Here is a 23,097-nt window from a genome sequence, read left to right as displayed (position 1 = left end):
TAACTTCAAACCATTGTTTCTGGCTTAAATGTGACTCCTCAATTCAAAACATTTGCTTTCTTCAATGAAAAAGTCATCTTGTCTGAATCAGGAGAGAAATATTCACAGATCAAGCACCGTTTATAAATCCAAAATAGTCCAAAACAGTTCTAAACAAATATGTTGTTGGATATTGATGTGACAGGACAACAAGAAAATGACTATTTTTATTTTATTTCATTATTTTAAATTTTTTACAGGAGGAAGTGTTATTATGGATTATGGACTGGTAGAAGTGATAGTTTAAAATGAAAACACCATAAAGGGTTAGTTCACCGAAAAAATGAAAATTATGTCGTTAATAACTTACCCTCATGTCGTTCCAAACCCGTGAGACCTCCATTCATCTGCGGGACACAGTTTAAGATATTTTAGATTTAGTCCGAGAGCTCTCAGTCCCTCCATTGAAACTGTGTGTACGGTATACTGTCCATGTCCAGAAAGGTAATAAAAACTGAACTGAGGTCTTACGGGTTATGAACAACATGAGGCTGAATTACTAATGACATCATTTTCATTTTTCGGTGAACTAACCCTTTAGTGAAGGATTTATTTCTTACAAACACCAACACAGCTTTTCACTTTGTAACACCTTAATTGATGGACTAGAGTGGATAATTTATGGATTATTGTGATTTTTTTATTATTCCTTTAACACTGTCGTGTAACATTAATAATCTGTAAAAGATCAGTAATATTTTGTGATCATTTGTAATTAATTTAATCATGTAATTGTTGTAGTTCAGTTAAATCAATTCACACATGCATCCTTGGACTGTAGGTTCTCTCTTTGGAGTAGAATGGTATGGTAGTTGAGTTACTAAGACACATTCCCTACTAAGGGTATGGGAGCATTTATCTTCTGAGTCCTTCACACTCATTAACCTGGCTGGGACAGGGAGAAGAATTTAGTGAAGAGATAAGACCACTTGTTGAATAATAGCCTGAAGTATTTTCCTCCTTTTTGCTCTACACAGATAACAATGGAATGTGTATCTGTACAGCACTGCATTTCACGGTGTTGCCTGTGGGACTTAACTTAGTATTGGCTCTCAGAGGAGATCACAGGGCTACTAGGGGAAAAAAAAAACTTCTTCTTAGACATCAGCCATAAATTTGATGCTGCAAAATTCCCAATGCACTACTAATTTATTATTTGCAAAATCGGGATTAATTAAAATTCCATTAGAGACCCTCTGCTGTACATCCTGCAGAAAAATGATAATGATTTAACTTGTGATTTATGAGTAGCTTGTAGCTTGGCAAGCTACAGTTTCAAAGGAGGTAAACTAAAATCAAACTATTTGTTTGAAAAAGTATCTCACTACAATACAAGATATTAACAACAAAAAAGCTACCACAAGATAAAATACAGAATTCAATTAGAATCTTCAATTTGAATCCTAAATAAATAAATACATGTTTTTGAATGGATTAATTATTATATGAATACATGACAAGTCATTTATTATATGACAAACTGATTCACTAGAATCAATGAGACTAAAATTAATCAGATCATTTAGGCTGATGTGATTCACTAGAATTAATCAGAATAGAATTAATCAGAATAGAATGAATCTGATAATTTAGGAAGGAACTGAATCACTAAAATGAATGAATTATGCATTAAGGATGAGCCATTTCACTAGGATGAATCATTGAATTTAAATTGCCATGAATAAAGCCAATTTAAACAACAAAAACTAAGTAACTAACTGGCTAGTTATAGAAAAGTAATGCAGTACATTACTTTTGCAGTACTTTTTCTCATCTGGGCTTGGCATGCTTGTTTGTATTTTTGGCAAATGAAAAAGCCCTTTCACACCTAAAGTGAAAGGAATTAGCCTCAAGCTGAAGGAAATGCTAATTCACGTCTGTAGAGAAGAGGGCACAGCTCAAACAAACCTTTCAGCTGTTCTGACATTCTAGATTACATGAAGAATAGGATGCAAGAGAAGAAAGTAAAATATTCTTCAGCAGTAAACAAAGCAAACTAAAGTCATTCTTGCTTATTGGTATGGTTGAATTTGACCATCTAAGTTCAGCAGCAAAGTGAATAAAATGGGATTAAATACAGAAAATATATTTGTGGTATTTGTTTTTTAGAGTGTAGCTACATTTTTATTTAGTTACTTCCCAACACTGCTCTTTTTTTTCAACTCTAAAAACCACTCTCTTAAGTTGTGCAGTTACGCCAGTGACACCACTGAATCTCAAGCCTCTAGAAAGAGAAAAGAGGATTTGTTCCTCTTTGTGCTCTGGAGTACCGTTCTGTACAAAACCCAAGCCTCTAATTATTATTTAAGGAGTATTAAGTAGACTAGAGTGTTTAAAAAACAGTGAAAGAGTGAAAAACAGCGGTATTAAAAACAAGAGTGGCTATTTAAGAAATGTAGAAAAGGGAGACGATAAAGACAGCACATTCTTGAGGCAAAGAAAGGAGGTGAATAAACTCTCTCAAAGTTTCCATTATACACTAAAGTAAAAATTGACTTTCTAGTCAGTATTTTGCGGTGTCTTTCTTGCATGTAAAACAACTTTCGAACCATATATTTGCAAGGCTTTCAGATTGTCAGTGAGGGGGCAGACGTGATTCAGCTGACAGCAAGGAATCATGGGGAGGGTCTTTCTCAAGCACAAAGCTTTGCCAGACTCCTTTGAAAAGAGCTAACCGACTGAATCGAACTGCAAAGCTTTGATAAGGACAATATGCTTCAAAGTATTGTGCTTAAGCTGCTTTTAAGGGAATATTTACAGATTTAAGTTTGACAGAGCCTTGACCTACTTCTATACACTGTATATTAAATCATTAAAAAGCTAAACCTATATGGCCATAAAAACTAAGTAGAATAAACCAGAATGTAAATATAAATGTAAGAAATCTAACATACAATATTAAATCTATGTAGATCATCTTACATTTCACATAGCTGACGAACACGGTAGGGCAACAACTTTTTGATGTAGCTATAGAATTCAGTTTTATGTCTCGTTTTTATAGCATATGATACACTATAAATCATGTGACAGAAGCAACGAGTGCTGTTTTTGTCCTGAAAAGCAATGTTATTGATTTTATGCAATAGTACTATAAATAAAAAGTTAACATTGTGTTGTATTTTAGACAGAGTATAGTTATTATAATAATGCTACTATAATTTCAGTGTAAATGCATTCATGCTACCTCTGAGCTGCAATAAACGGTCTGTAAATATATTTGAATAAATCTTAAAGTAATCACTTCTAAATCAAATAAAGAAAATTCTCTCTAAAGCCACTTTTTGTAATATCCAATTGATGTGTGAATTTGCAATTAATTAGAACAATCACCACATTGTGTAATTAAATATATATATTTATTAGATTGTCCAATATAGGAGAATAAAAGTTTAAATTAAGAGTTATTGTTTTTTGTAGTCAGCATTGCAAAGGGTGTATCAAAAACACATCAAATTGTTGTCTGACTGTGGTTAAAAGTTCTCAGATCTTGGTTATATTAGATTATCATACTCTAAAACAGATGATAGAAGGTGTGTAGCATTGTTAATTCATTTAGGTCTCGGTGGCCATCACTCTGCTTTCATCTCATGATGAAACCGGTTGAAACTTTTCAATCAGTAGTAGTTAATACACCTTCCTCTTTCACTCTCTTTGTCTGACATTAAATCCTAAGCTGTAGTAGGCATACGGTCTCTATCATCTTTCTTGTTTTTTGACCTTGAGAAGTGTGTATCAGCTCTCCCTGTGGGTTTTATCCTCGTGTCTTTCTGTTAGCTGTTGTCAAGTTCACTACTGCCAGTATAAAACTTCAAACAAGGGATAAGAATGAGAGTGTATTGGCCTGCTGTGTGAGACAGAAACCAGGTCATTCTCATTAACACTTCCTCTAAAGTGTCCTCCCATCTATCTAAATGTCTGCATGACCTTTTTGTTGCAGGGTCAAGAAGGAGGTGATGGAAAGCTCGTCTCTGATACCCGGACCCCACCACAGACACAGCCTGGTGTACATCACAGCTTTGTACAAGAGCACTTCCAGGCACAATATAAGTAAGTGTATTTTGAACACACTACACACAAAATTTGGGCACTGTAAGATCTTTAAATGCTTTTGAAAGAAGTCTTTTATGCTAGCCATCTGCATTTATTTGATCAAAATACAGTAGAACTGTAATATTGTGGAAAAAAATAATATATATATATATATATATAAATAATTATTCATATCACAGACACACACATTATTAATGTATTTTCTATCACTTTTTATCAATTAACTTCATCCCTGCTGAATAAAACAATTCTGTAGAAAATGAGAAAACTGTACTGACCTCAAACTTGTTAGTGTATATTGTAAAATATACAGTAGTGTTGGTCCATTAGCTAGCTTAAACCAGCTTTGACTAGCACTGAAAATCATTCTTTTTAGCACCAGTAGTGAATCTGGTGAGAGAATGATGACTTACAACCAGCAATTGGCAAAAAAAATAAAATTTCTTCCCAGCACCAACTTTCCAAATCTGACACTCCACTTGCTATGATATGAGATGAATCAGTCTATGTTAACTCCTGGGATACGGTCCCCTCTTTTCCACCCAGTCCAGTTAATCATCTGTGTTAACGAATATTGATAAAGCCAATAGATCTTAGAAGGCAGCATAAGTCCAACTGTAGCAAGCTTTACTCAGTCAGAAGATCCAAGCAAACCACCACCATCAAGCAACCCCAATCAGGCCAGATGGTTTGGTTCTCCACAAGGGATCTCCATTTGAAGTCTCCATCAAAGAAGCAAAGTCTCTGATTTAGTGGTCCATTTAAAGTTCTGAGACAAATACCTCCAGTTGATTTTTAATAAAACCAACCTCACCTTCAGACTGAGTGTATAGACAACTCAGGCTTAATCGAAAATCCAAACCTATATAGGACACCATGTACTGTAGGATCATATGTTGAAGCAGAATTTGACCCAACATGGTAATAAACATAAATACAGATTTGATTTCTAAATCTTTAAAAACAAAATGCCAAGTGCCACTCAAATGGCAGTTTTGCAGTTATTCATTTAGCAGACGCTTTTATCCAATTTGACTAACATTGCATTCAAGGTACAGTTCATGTATTCTTTGGGCATTAAACCCATTACATTGGTGTTGCAAGCGCTATGCTCTACTGCTGAACTATGGGATTTTGTACTATACAATAAATTGAGAAACAACATATTTCATTTTTAAATGCACAAAGTAATGTTATTATTAGGGCCGGGACTCGATTAAAAAAATTAATCTAATTAATTAAAGGCTTTGTAATTAATTAATCGAAATTAATCGCATTTTAATCGCATATAAATATTTGACCTGAGAACAGTATTTTTTTTCACATGGATTTATAGTATACCATTGAATAATGACTGAATACATAAGCTTAAGCAACAAAATATTGTTTATTTTTGTTCAACCAAGTCTAGCAGACCAGTGCAATTTTTGCCATTAAGTGTAGCAATAGCATATTTAGAAACAATTTAGAAATAGTACATTTCAGAAATTCAGGAAGCTTATAGGTGCTGGAACCTTCTGTAAAGTGTTTTTTAAGTAATACACAATACTGTCAATTACATTCAGAACATTGGAAACCCTGACTATTAGAAAACATCTCTCTGTTGCTTCAGAGGCCATAACATACTAAGTCCAACTCTCAATAACCTTGGCCCAAACAATAAAGAGTTCAACATAAACTGTTGCACCAACAAAATAATACATAGTTCAACATAAAGTGTAAAGTCCACGCTAGCTGCTATATGTTTTGCGTTGAGGTGATACTTGAGGCTCGATGTGTGCTGCGGTGATATGTGAACGCTAGTTGGTGCTTCAGTATAATCGGTCCCGCCAAAACTCATCCAGTGAGAAACATTCCGCGGTGCAAAAATAAGTTATTAAAAATGCGGGATTTTTTTTCTGTAATTAATTAATCTTAGTTAACACGTTATTTTTTGTGTAATTAATTAATCTCAATTAACGCGTTAAAGTCCCGGCCCTAGTTATTATGTTTTACTCCCAGAAAAAAAAGCTACAAATACAGTCACTGGGGCGATTCTTTTTCAAAAGTTACACCTCTGTACCCTATTTACCCCTAAAGGTTGCATATAAGTACCTTAAAGGTACGTTAGTTCCTTAAGTCTATATATTAGAACATAGAATTGTATAAATTTGTATATTTGAAAAGATACCGCCTAACTTGACTGAACTGTATTTGTGAGTTATTTAGCTGTAACCTATACATGGTGGCCAACCTTACATGTATGTTACCAACCTTACAAAATTTGGTAACTGATATGACTGAAGTCTTAATTTTTAAAAATCACATATACAGCAGGCAAATTATGCCAAAGGTATTTTTAGTTTCGAAAGGTTTTATACATAAATAAAAAGGTCACGTGCAATTTCTGTGTCATTAGTGTCACCAAATGGACTTTTAGTCTTAAATTGGACACCAAACAGGTAGTCCCACCCACACCATTGATTGAAACATTGTTACTTTTGATGAAGTGAAACAGTACAGTTTAATATTGCTTCCGCATATTAAAGTTCACTCATAAATGAAGATTGTTATCATTTACTCACCCTAAAGTTGTTTCAAACCTGAATGTGTTTATGTTGAATAAAAATATTTTGAAGAATGTTGGTAACCAAACAGTTGACAGTAATATGAAAAACTTTTTTCCTTACTGTAAACTGACTGGTTACCATCAACTGTTTCTTCAAAATATTTTCCTTTGTGTTCAGCAGAACAGACTTCACATTTTTATGTGAAATATCCTTTTAACTGAGATAAGAGAAAGTATTTTAACATTTAAAAATACAAACACATCACCATGAAATTAGTTTTTTTACACCCTTTATATTGTAAGTGTATGAATCAAATTCTAAAACCTAGACAGTTCAGATCAACTACCTCATCCTCATACGCATGTTCACTTTAAATCTTCTTTCTCGCTCCAGTGAGTAAAACATTTGCAAGCAGTTTCAGCAGATGCAGTTTTGCTCCATGCTTTCACTGCAGTTCTTGACTGACATGCGTCTGAAGAGTTTGTCACTAATTCTGCCTCGATAAGCTGTTACCTGTGATCTTACTGTCATTCTAAGACATCATTACATTACTTTATCCTTCTTTTTTCCCACCCTCCATCTGCTGCTAGCTGGTTAATTTGTTCATTTTACATACATTTTATGATAAATCACTGACAACAGTTGAAAATTAAAGTTTATCATTACCCGACTTCTGACAAAAAAGTTCTGTGCAAACACCTGGTCTGCAGTCCAGACATCAGCAAGTCTGAACACTCAACATTGACATGAAACACTGATTAAATGTGTGACGCAGACTGAACCTCTCATTCATGAGAACTATAATCAGTAGTCTTGAAAATTACAGCATACTAGCCATCTGCTCCTGAAGGAAGTAACTCATGTTTTTGCTGTACTGTCAAAAATGCACTCTTTGCGTGATATAGATTAAGTTAACTATATTAAATTATATAAATATAAAAAGCATACATGAGAATTTTGCCGTCTACAATTTAGAATGCCTGGAATTTAGAATTTCTTCTGACCTCTGACTATTTTGTAGTAAGTAATGAATATACTTAGGGGAGATGTATCAGAGTAAAAGTATACTTTTTAATTAGGAAATGTAGTGGAGTAAAAGTTAAAGCTGTCTGAAATAAAATAAAATATGCCCAGAAAATATTTAAGTACTGTAACAAAGTATTTTTACTTCGTTACATTACACCACTGCTCGTACCTTAGTGTTTACTTACTCTGCTGTGCGCCATAAGGTTGTTAATCGATGATATATGCTTCTGTTGAAGTCTTCACCTTATTTTTTAAAACATGTTCAGCAGCCTTATTAATGGTGAAAGAACTACAGTACATTGCCCATGATTCTGCAAATAAATTCCCACCAATACTTGTGTAAGTAAATTGCAGCAAAAGGACGTTTTAGCACCCACCCACTCTTTTAAACAAACTCTCTTAAACAGACTTTTACCATTTTCTATGGGGAAAATCTATTTTTAAAAAAGCAAAAATGAAAGAATCAAAAGCTTGAATGTGTGGACACCATTGCACAATGTGATCCACAGTACAAGAGATTTAATTACAAGAAAGTTCAGCCCAAACCGACTCTCTCTGATGCTAGTTAGGTGATACATATCATCTCATAGTCCCTTTATCCGAAGCCCAGAGGTACGCCTTTGGGTTCTGAGAGTTTGTGGAAGAAATGTCTGAAATACTTCATCTGCAGCATAGGAGGAGTGAAGTTTTAAAAAAAGCCACAGATTCATTGCGCTGTATACAGCGACAGGACCTGTGTGGAATTTAAATGAGTCCGACTCAATTGGCCTTCATACTAATGCAGATCATGGCGCGAATGTAATTCATAGCAACGCCTTCCAAATATTTAGCTAACTCCTTCTGTTGTCAAGTTGCAAGCAAATATTGAACTATATGAGGGAGACACATTATTTCAGAAGGGTATATTTGCACTAATTATAACTCCTAATTTTCAATACAAAAAAAATACATTTTTGACACAAATTTCAGCTAAAAATACTAAATATAACACTTTATATTTCCATAATGATACGCATTTATTAATGGCATTTATTAAATTAAGCATGCAATGTTATGAGGTTATGTGACAAACTTTGCAGTTGCATAATGCTATCTAAATCGCATAATGTTTAAATGAATACGTCTAAAAAAAGAATATTTAAAATCTTATATCATTTCCTCAATACTACTATTTACTTATTAAAAATAAAAAGATGTATAAACCCCTTAATTGGTTCTCTTCCAGATCTTGATACTGGGTTCACTGACATAAAGGTTAAAAAATTATAATGTACTGTACAGTATATTGAAAAGTTCTAGACTAAAGAAAAAGTTGCTGTACAATTATACAATTCAAATTTATCCTTTGTCTGAAAAATATCACATACTGTACATAAAGTCAGATTGTACCAAGTATTTTTCGCATGTATGATCTGTTTTAGTTTAGTTTTCTGTGTTTCCTTTCTCCTGCCTAGTTTGTTTTCATGGTTTTTAATTCATTAGCTCCATTAGTTTCAATTCTCCCAATTAAGTTTCTAGTACTTAAGTTCTATGTTTTTTCAGTGATGCTTTGTCTGTTATCGTTTGGATTTGTGTTTGGTTGTGCCCATTCTCTCCTGTGGATAATTAAAAGAACTATTTGTTTATACACATTCGTCGTGCACTTTGGTTTTGCACACAAACTTGTGACAGAATAGTAGACTTACAAAGTTTTGTTTTTCCCACGTAGTTCCGCCTGATTGTAGTTTCCCCCTTACACCCAGCTTTTTGACGTCTAGCTGGTGCATTTTTCAAATGGAAGTAATAGTCTGGTATGGGGAGGTTATTCCCAGTTCTCCTGCATCTCCGCTGGTTCCACCCAGCTCAAGTCCTCCTGTGTTCCCTCCCAGTGTCACTCTCCCACCTCATCTTAATGATATAATAATAATAAACTTTTATTTTATAAAGCGCAATCACTCTCACTAATGCATTCATATGAATGTAATCTTTACTGTGCTACTTTATCCGTGTCAGATTTAGAATGAGCAGAAATCTGTGTGAAATATAACGATCCAAAGACAAAAGAACTGATAAAAATTAGCTGTTATAGGAGCAATAGCCATGTGGGCAGTTTTTTGCCTTTAATTGGATAATATTGTAGATGCAGTATCATCTGCAGTCTCAGTGCATTGGTTTTTTTTTTTTTTTTTTTTTTTGATGACAGCAACAACACAAAATTTGCAATTATTGTGACAGATCGTTTGGATTCTAATACCTGCAGTTTTACTTTCCGCACAGACTTTGATTAGGTTGTCTTATTCTGTGTAAGTGGAGCGCTGCTGCTGCATTGTTTGTCTTCAGTAGTAAGACATATGTGCGTGAACTGCAGCCTAAAGAGCTCAGAGTTAAAATGCTGAAGTCTTCACATAAGACTCTGACAGCTGCTGGACCTGAAAAGGGCTTTCTGTAACACTCTTAAACGATATGTCTCTTTGTGTATCCACCTCACTGACCTGGCAAGTGCCAGCTTGGAGAAGATTAATTGTTTAAATTAAAAAAGCATTAGTATTTATGATTACTCTAAGAAGAATAGATTTAACTTTAGATAAACTGTAAAGCTAAATTTACCTTAGGGTGTACTCACACTGCCAGTTTGAACCGTGCCCGAGTGCGTTTGACCACCAAAGCGCGGTTCGTTTGACTAGTGTGAGTGCTCCGAATCGTGCCCGGGTGCGGCTCGATTGGCCGGCCCTGGCCCGCTTGGAAGAGGTGGGCAAGGGCACGGTTCAGTTGGACTCGGGCGCGGTTCGCATGCAGTGTGAGCGCTAACCGTGCTGGGGCACGGAAAAGGACGCTTTGCATCACGGTTTTGCGACGCTCCAAAACCAACATGGCAGGGAAAGGGTCGCTTTGGTCTACGGCAGAGGTGCAAAACGCATAAAAAAAATAAAAACTGCAAAGTCCTTGCTGCACTTCAGCTGGTATCTTGCAAACATCCTCATACGAGCAGCACGATTACGTGAAAATGTTCGCGCCACTAAGGCGACACATCTGTTTAACAACAGGCTGTGGACCAAACAACACAAAATTATCCACAAAGAAAACAGAGCGATGCACTCCATTGTGTTCATAGAGCGCCGCTCTTCCTGTTTATCCCGAAACCGTCGCACCATAATGACGTAAGCGTGCTCTGGCACGAATGCTGAAACCCTATATGTGAGTGCAGGCCAAAGGGGGAGTGGGGAGGGGGGACAATCGTACTCGGGCCCGGTTCATGGCAACCGTGCCTAGTGTGAGTACACCCTTAATTAAAAACAGACAGATACTGTACATAGATAGACAGACAGAGATAGATATATGATATCATCATCAAAGCCATACAGGTTCTGAACAAGTATATGTAGTGAGTTTGAAATTATTCTGTAAATGAGTGGTAATGATGATGCAAAAAACTGCAATCATAATGTTGTGAGGATCTGTTTCCATATCTACAACAATAATTCTTCCCAAGAGACATTGTGTGCTTCCTCTTCCCTATGACATCACTTCCTCTGAACATCCCTTGAGGCTTATTCAAGCAATACAATGGCTAATAGCTTGATTGTTTGTGTGAGTTTATTATATAACGTTTGTGTGTGTGTGTGTGTGCTTTTGTGACATATCAGGACACAACTCTGTATAATGACAGGGGTATGACACAGGTATTACAAGGAGAGAGTGACTTATGAGGACATAACCCATGTCCCCATTTTTCAAAACGCTTATACACCATACAGAATGAATTTTTTTTTTGGGGGGGGGGGGGGGAGTAAAAGTGCACAAAGTTTCCTGTGAGGGTTAGTCCTTTTCCAAAAAAATTAAAAAAAATAAAAATAAATTCCTGTCCCAGTCAGATGTTCTTGGTTAAAGGGATAGTTCACCCAAAAATATTTTTTTTGATGTTAATCTGCATACCCCCAGGGCATCCAAGATGTAGGTGACTTTGTTTCTTCTGTAGAACACAAACAAATATTTTTAAATTGAATTCATTGCAGTCTGTCACTCATATAATGAAAGTGAATGGGAATCACGGCTTTGAGAGTCAAATAAATATAATTTTAGGAGGGTGTGGACGAGTTAACTTTTATAAAGAATATCTCTTTGGGTTTGAGACTTTAGTCTTTGGAACTTTTTAGGTATCTTATCTTTTCATAAACAAGCTTGTAACACTCAAAAGAGAAAGGAAAACTTGAAATTGGATCGAATGACCCCTTTAAATTTCACCAAGCTGATTACTCACTAAAAACTCCCACAGAACTTTTTTTAAATGAGTTTTCCCATTAATGCCAACTCAGTGGGCTTAGGGGAGGCGAGAGAGACGCGGACTCCCGCTGTAACTTCGCCTGCTGGTGTTGCTGTTGTTTCTTTAGAAAAATTATTGATTTATACAATTTTTAACGTTATATTTTTTAATTTTGGCATTGTTTAATTTTGAGGAGACACTGCCTCCCTTGCCTACTCAGAGGAAATGCCCCTGATATATATGTATATATGTGTCTACTACTATGGTCGTTGTTTAACCATCTTTTTTTTCCTTTTTTTTTCAGGTCATCTCTGACATGCCCACATTGTCTTAAGCAGAGCAACACGTTTGATCCTTTTCTGTGCATTTCCCTCCCCATACCTCTAAGACAGACGAAGTGAGTACAATTGTACCAAACGAAAGCCTTTTGAAGTCATTGATTCATTATTGTTTTCCTTGTTGTGGTTGTATTCTAACAGTTTTGCCTCTCTGTACTCAAAAACAATGAAGCATTCAAACCAGCAACAGCAGATGGATTGCCAGGGAAATCCTTTTTTTGAGGAAAGGACCACCCTCATGTTCACAAATGTGAAACTGTTGTCCCACAGGCCATAATGTTAGATAAAATATTTCTGAATATGTTTATATGAACCAGCTTTGCAATGATATATGGTTATACCGGATATGCTGTTAATACCAGTATGAAATTTTATACAGGTCTTAAAGGAAGTTTGAAATCTACAAATTTACCCAAAATCTGAATAATTAACCAAGACTTCTGCACTACATTCCAAGTCGTCTAAAGCCATATAATAACTTTGTGTGAGGAACAGACTGAAACTAAAGGCTTTTACACTGAAAATTAGCTTCAGCTTGGACATTCTACTGTATATTTATCTTTTTGTGTTCCAAGAAATAAAAGCAGTCATACAGGTTTCATGATGATACAGTCTTCCTTTTTGGTTGAACTATTCCTTTAGGGCAGAACATACAACCAGTTAAAAGGAAAGTAACCTATTTGAGGTGTGGCACTTTTTACATGACCGATTGCCTTATTTCTTCCGGCAAATCCTTTAGTATTTACCACAACACCACCCTTATTCAAAGTAGCTTATGTCTTAGGGCGTTTTCAGGCTTTAGGTCATATATCACCAGGGTTATAATAGTGGAGGAAAACTAGATGACAGTATAAATAATGGTACAGTAGTAGATCATTTTTGGAGAAGATGGCATCGCTTTAGGAAGAGCTATATAGAGTTCAAACATTTTTTTTATTTATTATTATTATTTTTATTTATTATTATTTAATTTTTTTATTAGTACTTTTATTCAGCAAAAAGGCTTTAATTAATCAAAAGTAACAGGGAAGACATTCATATTCTTACAAAATATTTATATTTCAAATAAATGCTGTTCTTTTGTGTCAAGAAAAAAAGAATCATGGTTTCCACAAAATTACAGCACAATTATTTTGAACATTCATAATAATAAAAAATGTTTTTTGAGCAGCAGATCAGCATATTAAATCTTACAGACCCCAAACTTTTGAATGTTACTGTATATTGCACGGTCAAAATATACAGTATGCACATGCCAACAGTGATTAAATGTGTAACTTAGTGACCAGTCAGATTCCTTCTTTAGCCACACCAACCTGCTGAAGCCACACCCACCCACTAGCTTTTGTAGCCCTTTACAGAAATTGTTTGAGATTTCTAGATGCCCTTTATTGCTATCAGTAATGTTTTAAATGTAAAAGTTCCTTCTAGATCATAAAGTATGCATTTTCTTCTCTCTCTGCAGACCAGTGTGTGTGACTTTGGTGTTTAGCAGTAAAGGACAGCGGTATCTGAGAGTTGGGCTCGCTGTGCCTCTCTTTGGCTCTTTGGCATGTCTGCGCCGGATGGTGGCAGACGAGGGCAAGATCTCTCCTGATCAGGTGACAGGTGCCACAGCATCACACAGACAGACCTCATGCCTGCACAAAAATATCACCTGACCAAACCACCTTCCCTCCTGCATTGCCACAGTTATTGTGTCAAGTGGTAATACTGTCGGACTATTATATATGCCATGATACCGAAAGATGATGTGCTATGGTATTTGCATGGTACTCAGATTATTTCCATGGTACTTGTTTGTAATTTAGATGCAATTATATGCTTTATCAGAAGATTATTTTATTGTTAGTTATTATTTAATATCTTAAATGTAATAGAAATGATTGATATCATTAATTGTAGATTGATTTATACATCAAATGTTGGATATATTTTAAATATAAGTATTAAGTTTTATCTTAATCTTTAATGATAATATAACTGCAATAATTGCAATAATTTAAATGTTGAATTATCTGTTCTTCTAGGTAATACTGACAGAGATCTACACAACAGGATTCCAGCGCTCGTTCTTTGATGAAGATGACTTGACCAGCATTGCAGAGAGTGACATCATCTATGCCTTCCAAGCTCCACCCCTTTACATTAGGGGTGGATCTGCACGAATCTCAGGTAAAAGTAGCCAACTGTCGAGGCTGTTTTTGAGGATTTTAGGCACCTTTTAAGTTTTTTTTTTAGGTTTTTTTTTATCACCAATATCTAAATGTAACAGTTGTGTTTCTGACTGAAATTGGGGGTATAGATTTAGGATGGATTAAATTATAGTATAAGTTCCACAGTGATTTTGTTTTTGGTCCAGTGTGCCCTGATGGTCAGCCTGAACATAGGCCATAATATTTAAGTCAAGTCAAGTCTATTTTATTTATATAGCGCTTTATTCAATACAGATTGTGTCAAAGCAACTTTACAGTATTACACAGGAAAGTAGTGTGTCGATAATGAGTCTTGTGGGATACTGCACTTGTGATCAATTTGCTACCTGATCATTCACTGCAATGAATTGGTCAACAATTCGTTAACATTATCTGATCACAGTCAGATAAGAATGATTTGAACCAAGCCAATGCAATTCCGCTAATGCCAACATAATTCTCTAGCCATTTCACAAAATGTTTTGGTCAGTAGTGTCGAATGCAGTCCTAAGATACAGTAGCACTAATAGAGAGAAATAACCATGATCGAATGATAAGAGAAGGTCATGTGTAACATGGGAGCAGTCTCAATATTATTATACAGTCTAAATCCTGACTCGAAATCCTCACAGATACCATTTTTCTCTAGGAAGGAACATAGTTCTGAGGAAACTGTCTTCTCTAGTATCATTGACAGAAAAGAGAGATTTGAGATTGGTCCATAATTAAGTCTCTAGGATCAAGTCTTTTTTTTTTTTTTTTTTATAAGAGGCTTAATAACAGACAGTTTGGACTGTTTTCCTTAATCTTCTTTAAGCGCAAAGGAGCAACCAAATCTAAAGTGCTAAAAAAAGAGACCATAGTTTCTGATACAACATCAGGTTTTTCTGAGCTATTGGACTTGCTGAGAAATTGAGACAAGTCAAGAAGATTATTTACAAAGTAGTCTTTTGTGGTAGAAGTGATGGTTCTATCATATTTACATTTATTCATTACATTTAGTAATTTAGCAGACGCTTTTATCCAAAGCGACTTAACAAATGAGGACAGTGGAAGCAATCAAAAGCAACAAAAAGAGCAACGATATACAAGTGCTATAACAAGTCTCATGTCTCATGTCTCTTAGTTGAGTATTCACGGAGTTACAGTTCATTTTAAAGACGTGTTTGTAAATGAAGATCAGCGCAGACAAAGGCTGCAGATAGCACACATTGTTTGTTATCTTTATTTTATAAGTGCACAAAGTTCTGTTGTTATTATGTCTGTATACAAAAAAAGTAGACCCTTTACAGATTCGATTGATGTATTGCTCTTATCTGTACAATCAAAACTGAAAGTGTAATTTAAGCTCTTTTCGGGGTTATCAGGAGAAAATGACTCATAACGTGTATACGCGTTAATCAACTCCAGAGGGTTAAAAGAAACGGAAGCTGTAGTGATGAGCGAGAACATTTTCTCTGCACAATTTGGTCTGAATTAAACATAATGGGGAAAAAATGGCTGTGGATCATCACAATATTAAGAGTCAAGAATATAAACTTTTGAATGGTTGAAGTTTTATAAATTCAAATATTTTCTCTTGTGGATTATGTTTAAATATCTTTTATGTGAAATATCTTATTCAGGTCAGTATTAAATAAAAAATAACATGCATTTTGTATGATCGCTCTTATTTTGGTAAAATAATACAGATACTGCAAACTGTATGTATAATTTTGACCACAACTGTACATACAGAGCTGCTTTATATAAAAAAATCAAGGTGTAATTCTAAATGAAACCGACATTGACACAGTTTTTTCACGTTTGATATTATAAAGCTGCTTGCTTCAAAGCAGTCTATTGCACAAGGTGCTATAAATAAGTCTATTGTGTAAGGTGCTATAATGTGACATGACTTACTGGAGTGCCGATTGCAGAGCTTGTGCAGACGTATCCACCACACAGTGATCTGATGCTTTCTTAATTGCTGTTTTCGCACTGCTGTCATGTTTGTTGTATGTTTATTTTATTATTGAGAGGAGAGTGTGCAGCATATATTTACACATTGTGATGCACAATGTAGTATCACAGCTCTCAGCAGTGTAGGAATGTTTGCTAACAATAAACCTTTGTATATCAAGCTTCTTTTTTTCTTGTACATCCGTGAAGACGTTGCGTAGCCCAAATACGTGGATGAATGTTCCGAAGTGAGGTAAACTTCAACCGATTTTCCCTGCTCAAGGAGTAGGGAGCAGAGAACACTGTATAGGGACCATGTCAATTGGAACACAGTTCATGCACAGCGCTCACCTGTAACGAGCTGATTATCTGAATCAGGTGTGTTAACAAAGAGAGGCATGCAAAATATACAGAGCTGGGGGGGGGGGGGGACTGGAATTGAGAACTGCTCTAAAAATAAATGCATACTACTAGAAAAATAGCAGTGTTTCCCACAGAATTCGATTCTATTTGTGGTCGTGTGGTGTTTAGGGACTGGTGACCGGGGGGTTAAGTTAAATATATCATATTTTTAGTGACAAGTACACATTTCCATTGCCAACACTTAGTGTCAGATAACTTGATAATTTGGTTATATTTGGAGATATTTGGAAGAATGACAGAATCAAACAGATCTCGGTCCCCCATTGACTTCCATAGTAGGAAAAAATATATGCTATGGTAGTCAATGGGGACCGAGATCTGTTTGGTTACAAACATTCTTCCAAATATCTTCCTTTGTGTTCAGCAGAACAAAGAAACTCATACAGGTTTGAAACAACTTGAGGGTGAGTAAACGGTAATAGAAATTTCATTTTTGGGTGAACTATCCCTTTAAAGACATTGCTATTGCTACATTGCTATGCCATTGCTACACTTTCTATGCTATGACTGCTCCACAGACTTCTTGTTGCAAATTTTGCTCACACACACGGACCTGGACCTGGAGATGGACACACACACAAACACTCAAACTCACTGACACACTCAAACACAGGCTCACATACTCAAATATTAAAAAAGTCTCACACACACACAGACTCAGACACACACAGGCTCACACACAAACCTGGAGATTGTGGTGGACAAAAACCAACACACACCAACCTGAACCTGGAGATAATAATAATATAAATGTCTAGTCTGGTGGCTGTGATATATATAAACCTACCAACGTCCGTTGCCATGATGTTTGAAATGACTGATCACGAGAGGAAAAAAATGAAGTTTTAGTCGCATAACATCGGTTAATGGAAACGCCGTCATTTCGCAATAGTTGTTTATCGATATTTAGAAAAAAAATACTTGACCAATTAGCGCGAATCTGTAATGGAAACGCTTAACAGCGCTTAACGTAGACTAACTTCTCAGAGTTATGTTGAGCAACAGTGTTCATTACTAACCATTCAACTCTGTATTGATTCTGGAATCTTCGCTGGGGGAATAAGCATTAAGCACCGGTGATCCGTCCCCTAACTAACTCATGCTCATGTTTTGATTCAGATCGTGTTAGAAGAAGAGGGGCTGGTCGTGCGTGCCTCCGTTGTCAGTTTGTGAGAGGGAGGGAGCAAGCAGCGCGCAGCTCTACAATAAAATAAAATTGTACCCATATTAAATAGTTTAAAAATCTGAAATAAATCCGTGGTGGTCAGCGTTGATACTGTGGCGGGCCGCCACAAATTAATGAATGTATGGGAAACCCTGAATAGTTTTAACAAGGTTTATTGGAACACTACAATTAGTCCATATTAAAGGGATACTCCACCCCAAAATGAACATTTTGTCATTAATCACTTACCCCCCATGTTGTTCCAAACCCGTAAAAGATTTGTTCATCTTCAGAACACAATTTACATATCACTCAAACTGCCCACGCTCTTTTTCATACTTTTCATGACCATGAAAGCGTAACTTACTTGGCAGTCTATGGTACAGTCTCAATCCTTCTGGTTTTCATCCAAAATATCTTTAATTGTTTTTCCGATGACGAACAAAGCTTTTAGGGGCTTGGAACAACACGGGGGTAAGTGATTAATGACTAAAGTTTCATTTTGGGGTGGAGTCTCCCTTTAAATGACTGCTTAACTCGCTTAGTTTTCTTGTTTGTGGAACGTCTCTCTGTACTGTGGTGAAGCCAAGGGGGTAGTTATTTCAGAAACAGAAAACCTTAATGCTCCGAGTTTAAAAAAATCTGCTCATAGCTCCAGGCAAAATCACGCCGCTCCGCTCCCACTCCACTCCGCTTACATACTCTGGATTGCATGCAGGACAGGACGGCTGAATAACAATCTCGTGCTACAGCACTAACTATGTTATTGCAGGTGCTTACATTAAGTCACATGAGATTAAAGGACTATTTGATAACTAAAATATTTGCTATTGATCATTTTGACTAATAATTTCAGCACCAAATGCATGTGTGAGCCCATGTTCTGTCTAGTTTAGTTAGCTAATTCTTTTATTTGGTCCAGGTATTCTGCTGAGGTTCTCTGTGCAGTGGAGATCTGTAAAGAGGAGAGGTGTTTAATTAGCAATTTCACAATGTAACTGTTGAGTGATAAACTCAAACCTATTCAGTGGTGTTTATCATGTGACAGGAAAGAAGAGAGATTGCATGAGCATAGCCACTTAAAGTCAGCACAGGTCACACCTTCCCATTCTTCATTTTGAAAACCGGATGCGAAAAGACCTTGAGACGGAATGCTGGGAAACACAGCTGTCCTGATGTTCGGCCATAAAAATGTCCCTTCTTGATTAAAAAGCCAGCCAGCTCTCCATCTGCCCTGATGGCACATGTGATCTTCCTGTTGTAATTTGTTCATAATGTGTAACGGTTTTGCTGATAGTCATCATCAAGCTGATTTGCCATAAATCATGAAGCAGAGTCATAGGCCAGTGTTTATGCAAATGAGAGTGAATGATTGAAAGGGGCTTTGTCAGATAGTAGCAAGACAGACTACGACATTACATTTTTGTACAAAAATAGCAAAAATTATGACTTTATTCAGCATTGTCTTCTCCTCCGTGTCTGTTGTAAGACAACAGTTCGAAACAAAGCAGTTTGTCATATCCGGTTCGCGAACGAATCATTCAATGTAACCGGATCTTCTTGAAACAGTTCACCAAATCAAACTGAATCGTTTTAACCTGTTCGTGTCTCCAATACGCATTAATCCACAAATGTCTTAAGCTGTTAACTTTTTTAATGTGGCTGACACTCCCTCTGAGTTCAAACAAACCAATATCCCGGAGTAATTCATTTACTCAAACAGTACACTGACTGAACTGCTGTGAAGAGAGAGATTAACACAGAGCCAAGCCAGATAATGACTCGTTCACGAGTCAAGAACCGGTTGCATCAGTTTTCAAGAAGAACCGGTTAAATCGAATGATTCGTTCGCAAACCAGATATCACTACACTGCAGTGAACGTGCTCACAACAGACACGGAAGAGAGGACAATGCTGAATAAAGTCATAGTTTTTTTTTTTTTTTTTTTACCAAAATGTATTTTCGATGCTTCAGCAAATTCTAACTGACCCTCTGATGTCACATGGACTACTTTGAAGATGTTTTTAATACCTTTCTGGACATGGACAGTATACCATACACACAGCTTCAATGGAGGGACTAAATCTAAAATATCTTAAACTGTGTTCCAAAGATAAACGGAGGTCTCACGGGTTTGGAACGACATGAGCGTGAGTTATTAATGACATAATTTTAATTATTGGGTGAACTAACCCTTTAACCAATTGCATGAGTCTGAAGCAGGACAATTTTTTTTTGTCCAGTGGGGAGCATCTTTAAAACCCTTTTAAAGTTCCAGATCTGCTGGTTGATGTTCAAGGTGCAGAAATAAATGTCACCTTGAAGATATGAGACTTATCAGTCCCTGATAAATTGAACTGGGTGACTTTCAAAAAATAAATAAAATGCCAGTCTTTGGCTGGTTTTGGTTAGTTTGTTCTGGGTACTTAAAGTCTGTGTAAAGGCGATTCAGAGAATTGTTTTAAAAACATTAGAAATGTTAGTAATGTGTTGCTGAAACACGTTACAAAGAATGTGAACTTTGCAGTACTGAATTGTGGAGTTACACCGTTAAATTGTGTTTAGGATTTTTTTCATGTCTTGGTGACGCACTAGAGCCACTGAGCATGGCCTCTCTCCTTACACTACAAAGAGGTGTGTTTGACTTGAAGCATCTCTGCGCAGACCAATCGCTGTGTGACATCAAAGTACAGTAAGAGCTATAGAGAGCAGATGCTCCTTACGCTTTCGAATCGGTCTCACAGATGTCATACAACGATCAGTCTGTGCAGCGCTGCTTCAAGATGAACAAGTCTAATAACTAGAGCTCACTAGCATCAGTGGTTCACCGCTCAATCACAAGTTCCTGTCATCACTGTTGGTTACTACAGCCTACAGTTTACTAGTTAGCAATGCCTTCATCACATAAATGCATATTACCTGGTTGCGATAATTTACAAAAAAGCTTGGTCTCCTTGTTTTAATTAATCTGCAAGAGGGAGCATCCATTCAGTATGTAGTGCTATTAGGCAGGTGAAAAAAGACAAGAGATTTCCCGCGAGTGGATGTGGTTTTAGCCTAGACAGCGGACACTCCCCCAGTGTTTGAGAGATTTTTGACACCTTATTTTATTTACTTGCTTATTTACTTATTTACTTTGCTTTATTTATTGTGGTTTGACATACTCAGAACACATATTTAAAATTGCTTTGCAAGGACTTAAATTTCTTGTCAAGTCGAACTTTATTTGGAAGACAACATCTGAAAGCTTGACGTCCCTTTAGAATGTATGTATGTGTGTGAAGACTTGCATCAAATTATAAACCCACTCTGTTCAGTCTGCTGTACTCTATTTGCATGTCTCCATCTGTCTCTCTCTCTCTCTGTCACTCTCTTCCTCTCTTTATCCATGCATATGGCATCTTGTTTTGTCATACAATTACATTTTTACATTATTCTGCTATATGGAGCCACAGACAATAAATATGACAAAAGATTAGGCAATTTAGGAGGTGACCTCTACCACTTCTTGGCTCTCCCTCTCATCCCAGGGTTCCATCATAGTCTTCCGTCCTCTCCATACACCTCGTTTGGGCCAGAAGGTCACAGACTGGCAGCGTCCGGAGCGCTGTCCTCAGAGTTCCTGAACCAGGCCGATGGGATGGTGAAGATCTTGCTGTTGGTGTGTAATGCAGCCGGAGCAGGACAGCAGGCAGTGAGGTACCCTAAAAAAATGCTGCACTTTTTTTGGACAGTTTTTTTGTTGTTGTTTTTTTGGTGAACAAAATTAGGGCTGTCAATCGATTAAACTATTTAATCGTGATTAATCGCATGATCAGCATAAGTTAACTCGTGATTAAGCTCAAATTAAAAACTTTAATTTTATCAAATTAAATTATTTTTATCTGTTGTAAATGTACCTTAAATTAATACTTTTCAAATGTATGTTTCTTATTAGTGAAACCATACTCAACATAGAGCATAAAGAATTCAGATTCAAAGAAAATGTAAGAAATTACATCAAAAGTATCAAATATTGCATTCATTTAAACAATTATTATATTAATTAAATACTATATAACTATATTAATTTGGTATTAAATATTATCTTCTTATTGATCTGCCAGTTCACAAATGTACATTTGCGGCATAAAAACATGGATGTTCGCATTGGTCTGGAGAAGAGGAGTAGACAGACTTATTGAAAATGCTAATTAATTCTCTGCCAGCAGATGGCGCAGATGACGGAGCAGCAGAAATATAGCAGTTTCTCTGACTGTAAGCAAAGCAGCACAGCAGTGGTCTTTGAAACCTGCAGTGCTCATATTTATTCAATAAAATCATCGCCTTTTAAAGTTTATTCGACACATAAAGCCGAATCTCAATTCTTGTCTTTCCCTCCCCAAATTTAAGACCTCTTGAAATCATAATTAAGACTTTCTTGAACCATTTAAGACTTTTTATGGCTTTAAATATTTTAAATGTAAAAACTAAATTTAAGACCTCTTAAGACTTTTTAAGGACCCGCAGGAACCCTGAAACTGATAATGTGTGCTGCATTAATTGTGCTTTAATAAAGTAAGTTGCATTAAGAATTTGCGTTCATGTGTTATTAACTTGTTAATTTTGACAGTCCTAGAAAAAATCTTTTAACTTTGTCAATGTTTAGCCATGTCATATTCATTCATATTTGTCAATTTTATTCAGACTAAAATGGCAACTCATTTTAGTCAAAAGAATTAACATTTTAATTGACAAGAATTAATTTTAGTTGCATAATGAAAACCATATACTTGAAGTTTTTATCTGTTCATTTAAAAACATAAGCTCATCAATGAAAACTCCTGATATAACATTTTAGTGAAACTATTGCAATACAGAGTTGTGAAATATTTAGTTACGTTTCAGTTGTTACAGAAAGACTGTATTTCATGACTTATTATGACTAAGGCATAACTTAGTTCAAATTCACTTGAACTTTTCTGTCATTTTGTGCAGATATAAGATTTAAAATTACATTTATATAGTGTACACCTATAGTGTATAGTTTTATACAGTTAAGTTTACTGGCGTTCAAAGTTCTATTGCCGGCATTATTAACTCTTGACTCAAAAGCTGTCTAATGCTCACCAAGGCTGCATTTATTTG

General features: G+C 35.9%; 1 protein-coding gene across 2 annotated transcripts in view; it reads left to right on the top strand.

Moving 5' to 3' along the window:
- Nucleotides 1-23,097, top strand: part of LOC113047831 (ubiquitin carboxyl-terminal hydrolase 43-like) — a 72,968-nt gene that overhangs the window by 24,199 nt on the left and 25,672 nt on the right. For both annotated transcript variants that reach the window (XM_026209160.1, XM_026209167.1), the window contains 5 exons: nucleotides 3,980-4,089; nucleotides 12,212-12,304; nucleotides 13,711-13,846; nucleotides 14,276-14,420; nucleotides 21,501-21,669. In XM_026209160.1, the coding sequence (XP_026064945.1) occupies nucleotides 3,980-4,089; nucleotides 12,212-12,304; nucleotides 13,711-13,846; nucleotides 14,276-14,420; nucleotides 21,501-21,669 (653 nt within the window). The remainder of the gene's footprint in view (nucleotides 1-3,979; nucleotides 4,090-12,211; nucleotides 12,305-13,710; nucleotides 13,847-14,275; nucleotides 14,421-21,500; nucleotides 21,670-23,097) is intronic.

Source organism: Carassius auratus, chromosome 3, assembly GCF_003368295.1.
Source record: "Carassius auratus strain Wakin chromosome 3, ASM336829v1, whole genome shotgun sequence".
Lineage (NCBI taxonomy): Eukaryota > Metazoa > Chordata > Actinopteri > Cypriniformes > Cyprinidae > Carassius > Carassius auratus.
Note: the sequence above shows the minus strand (reverse complement) of the source record. Positions and strands in the feature narration are given on the sequence as shown.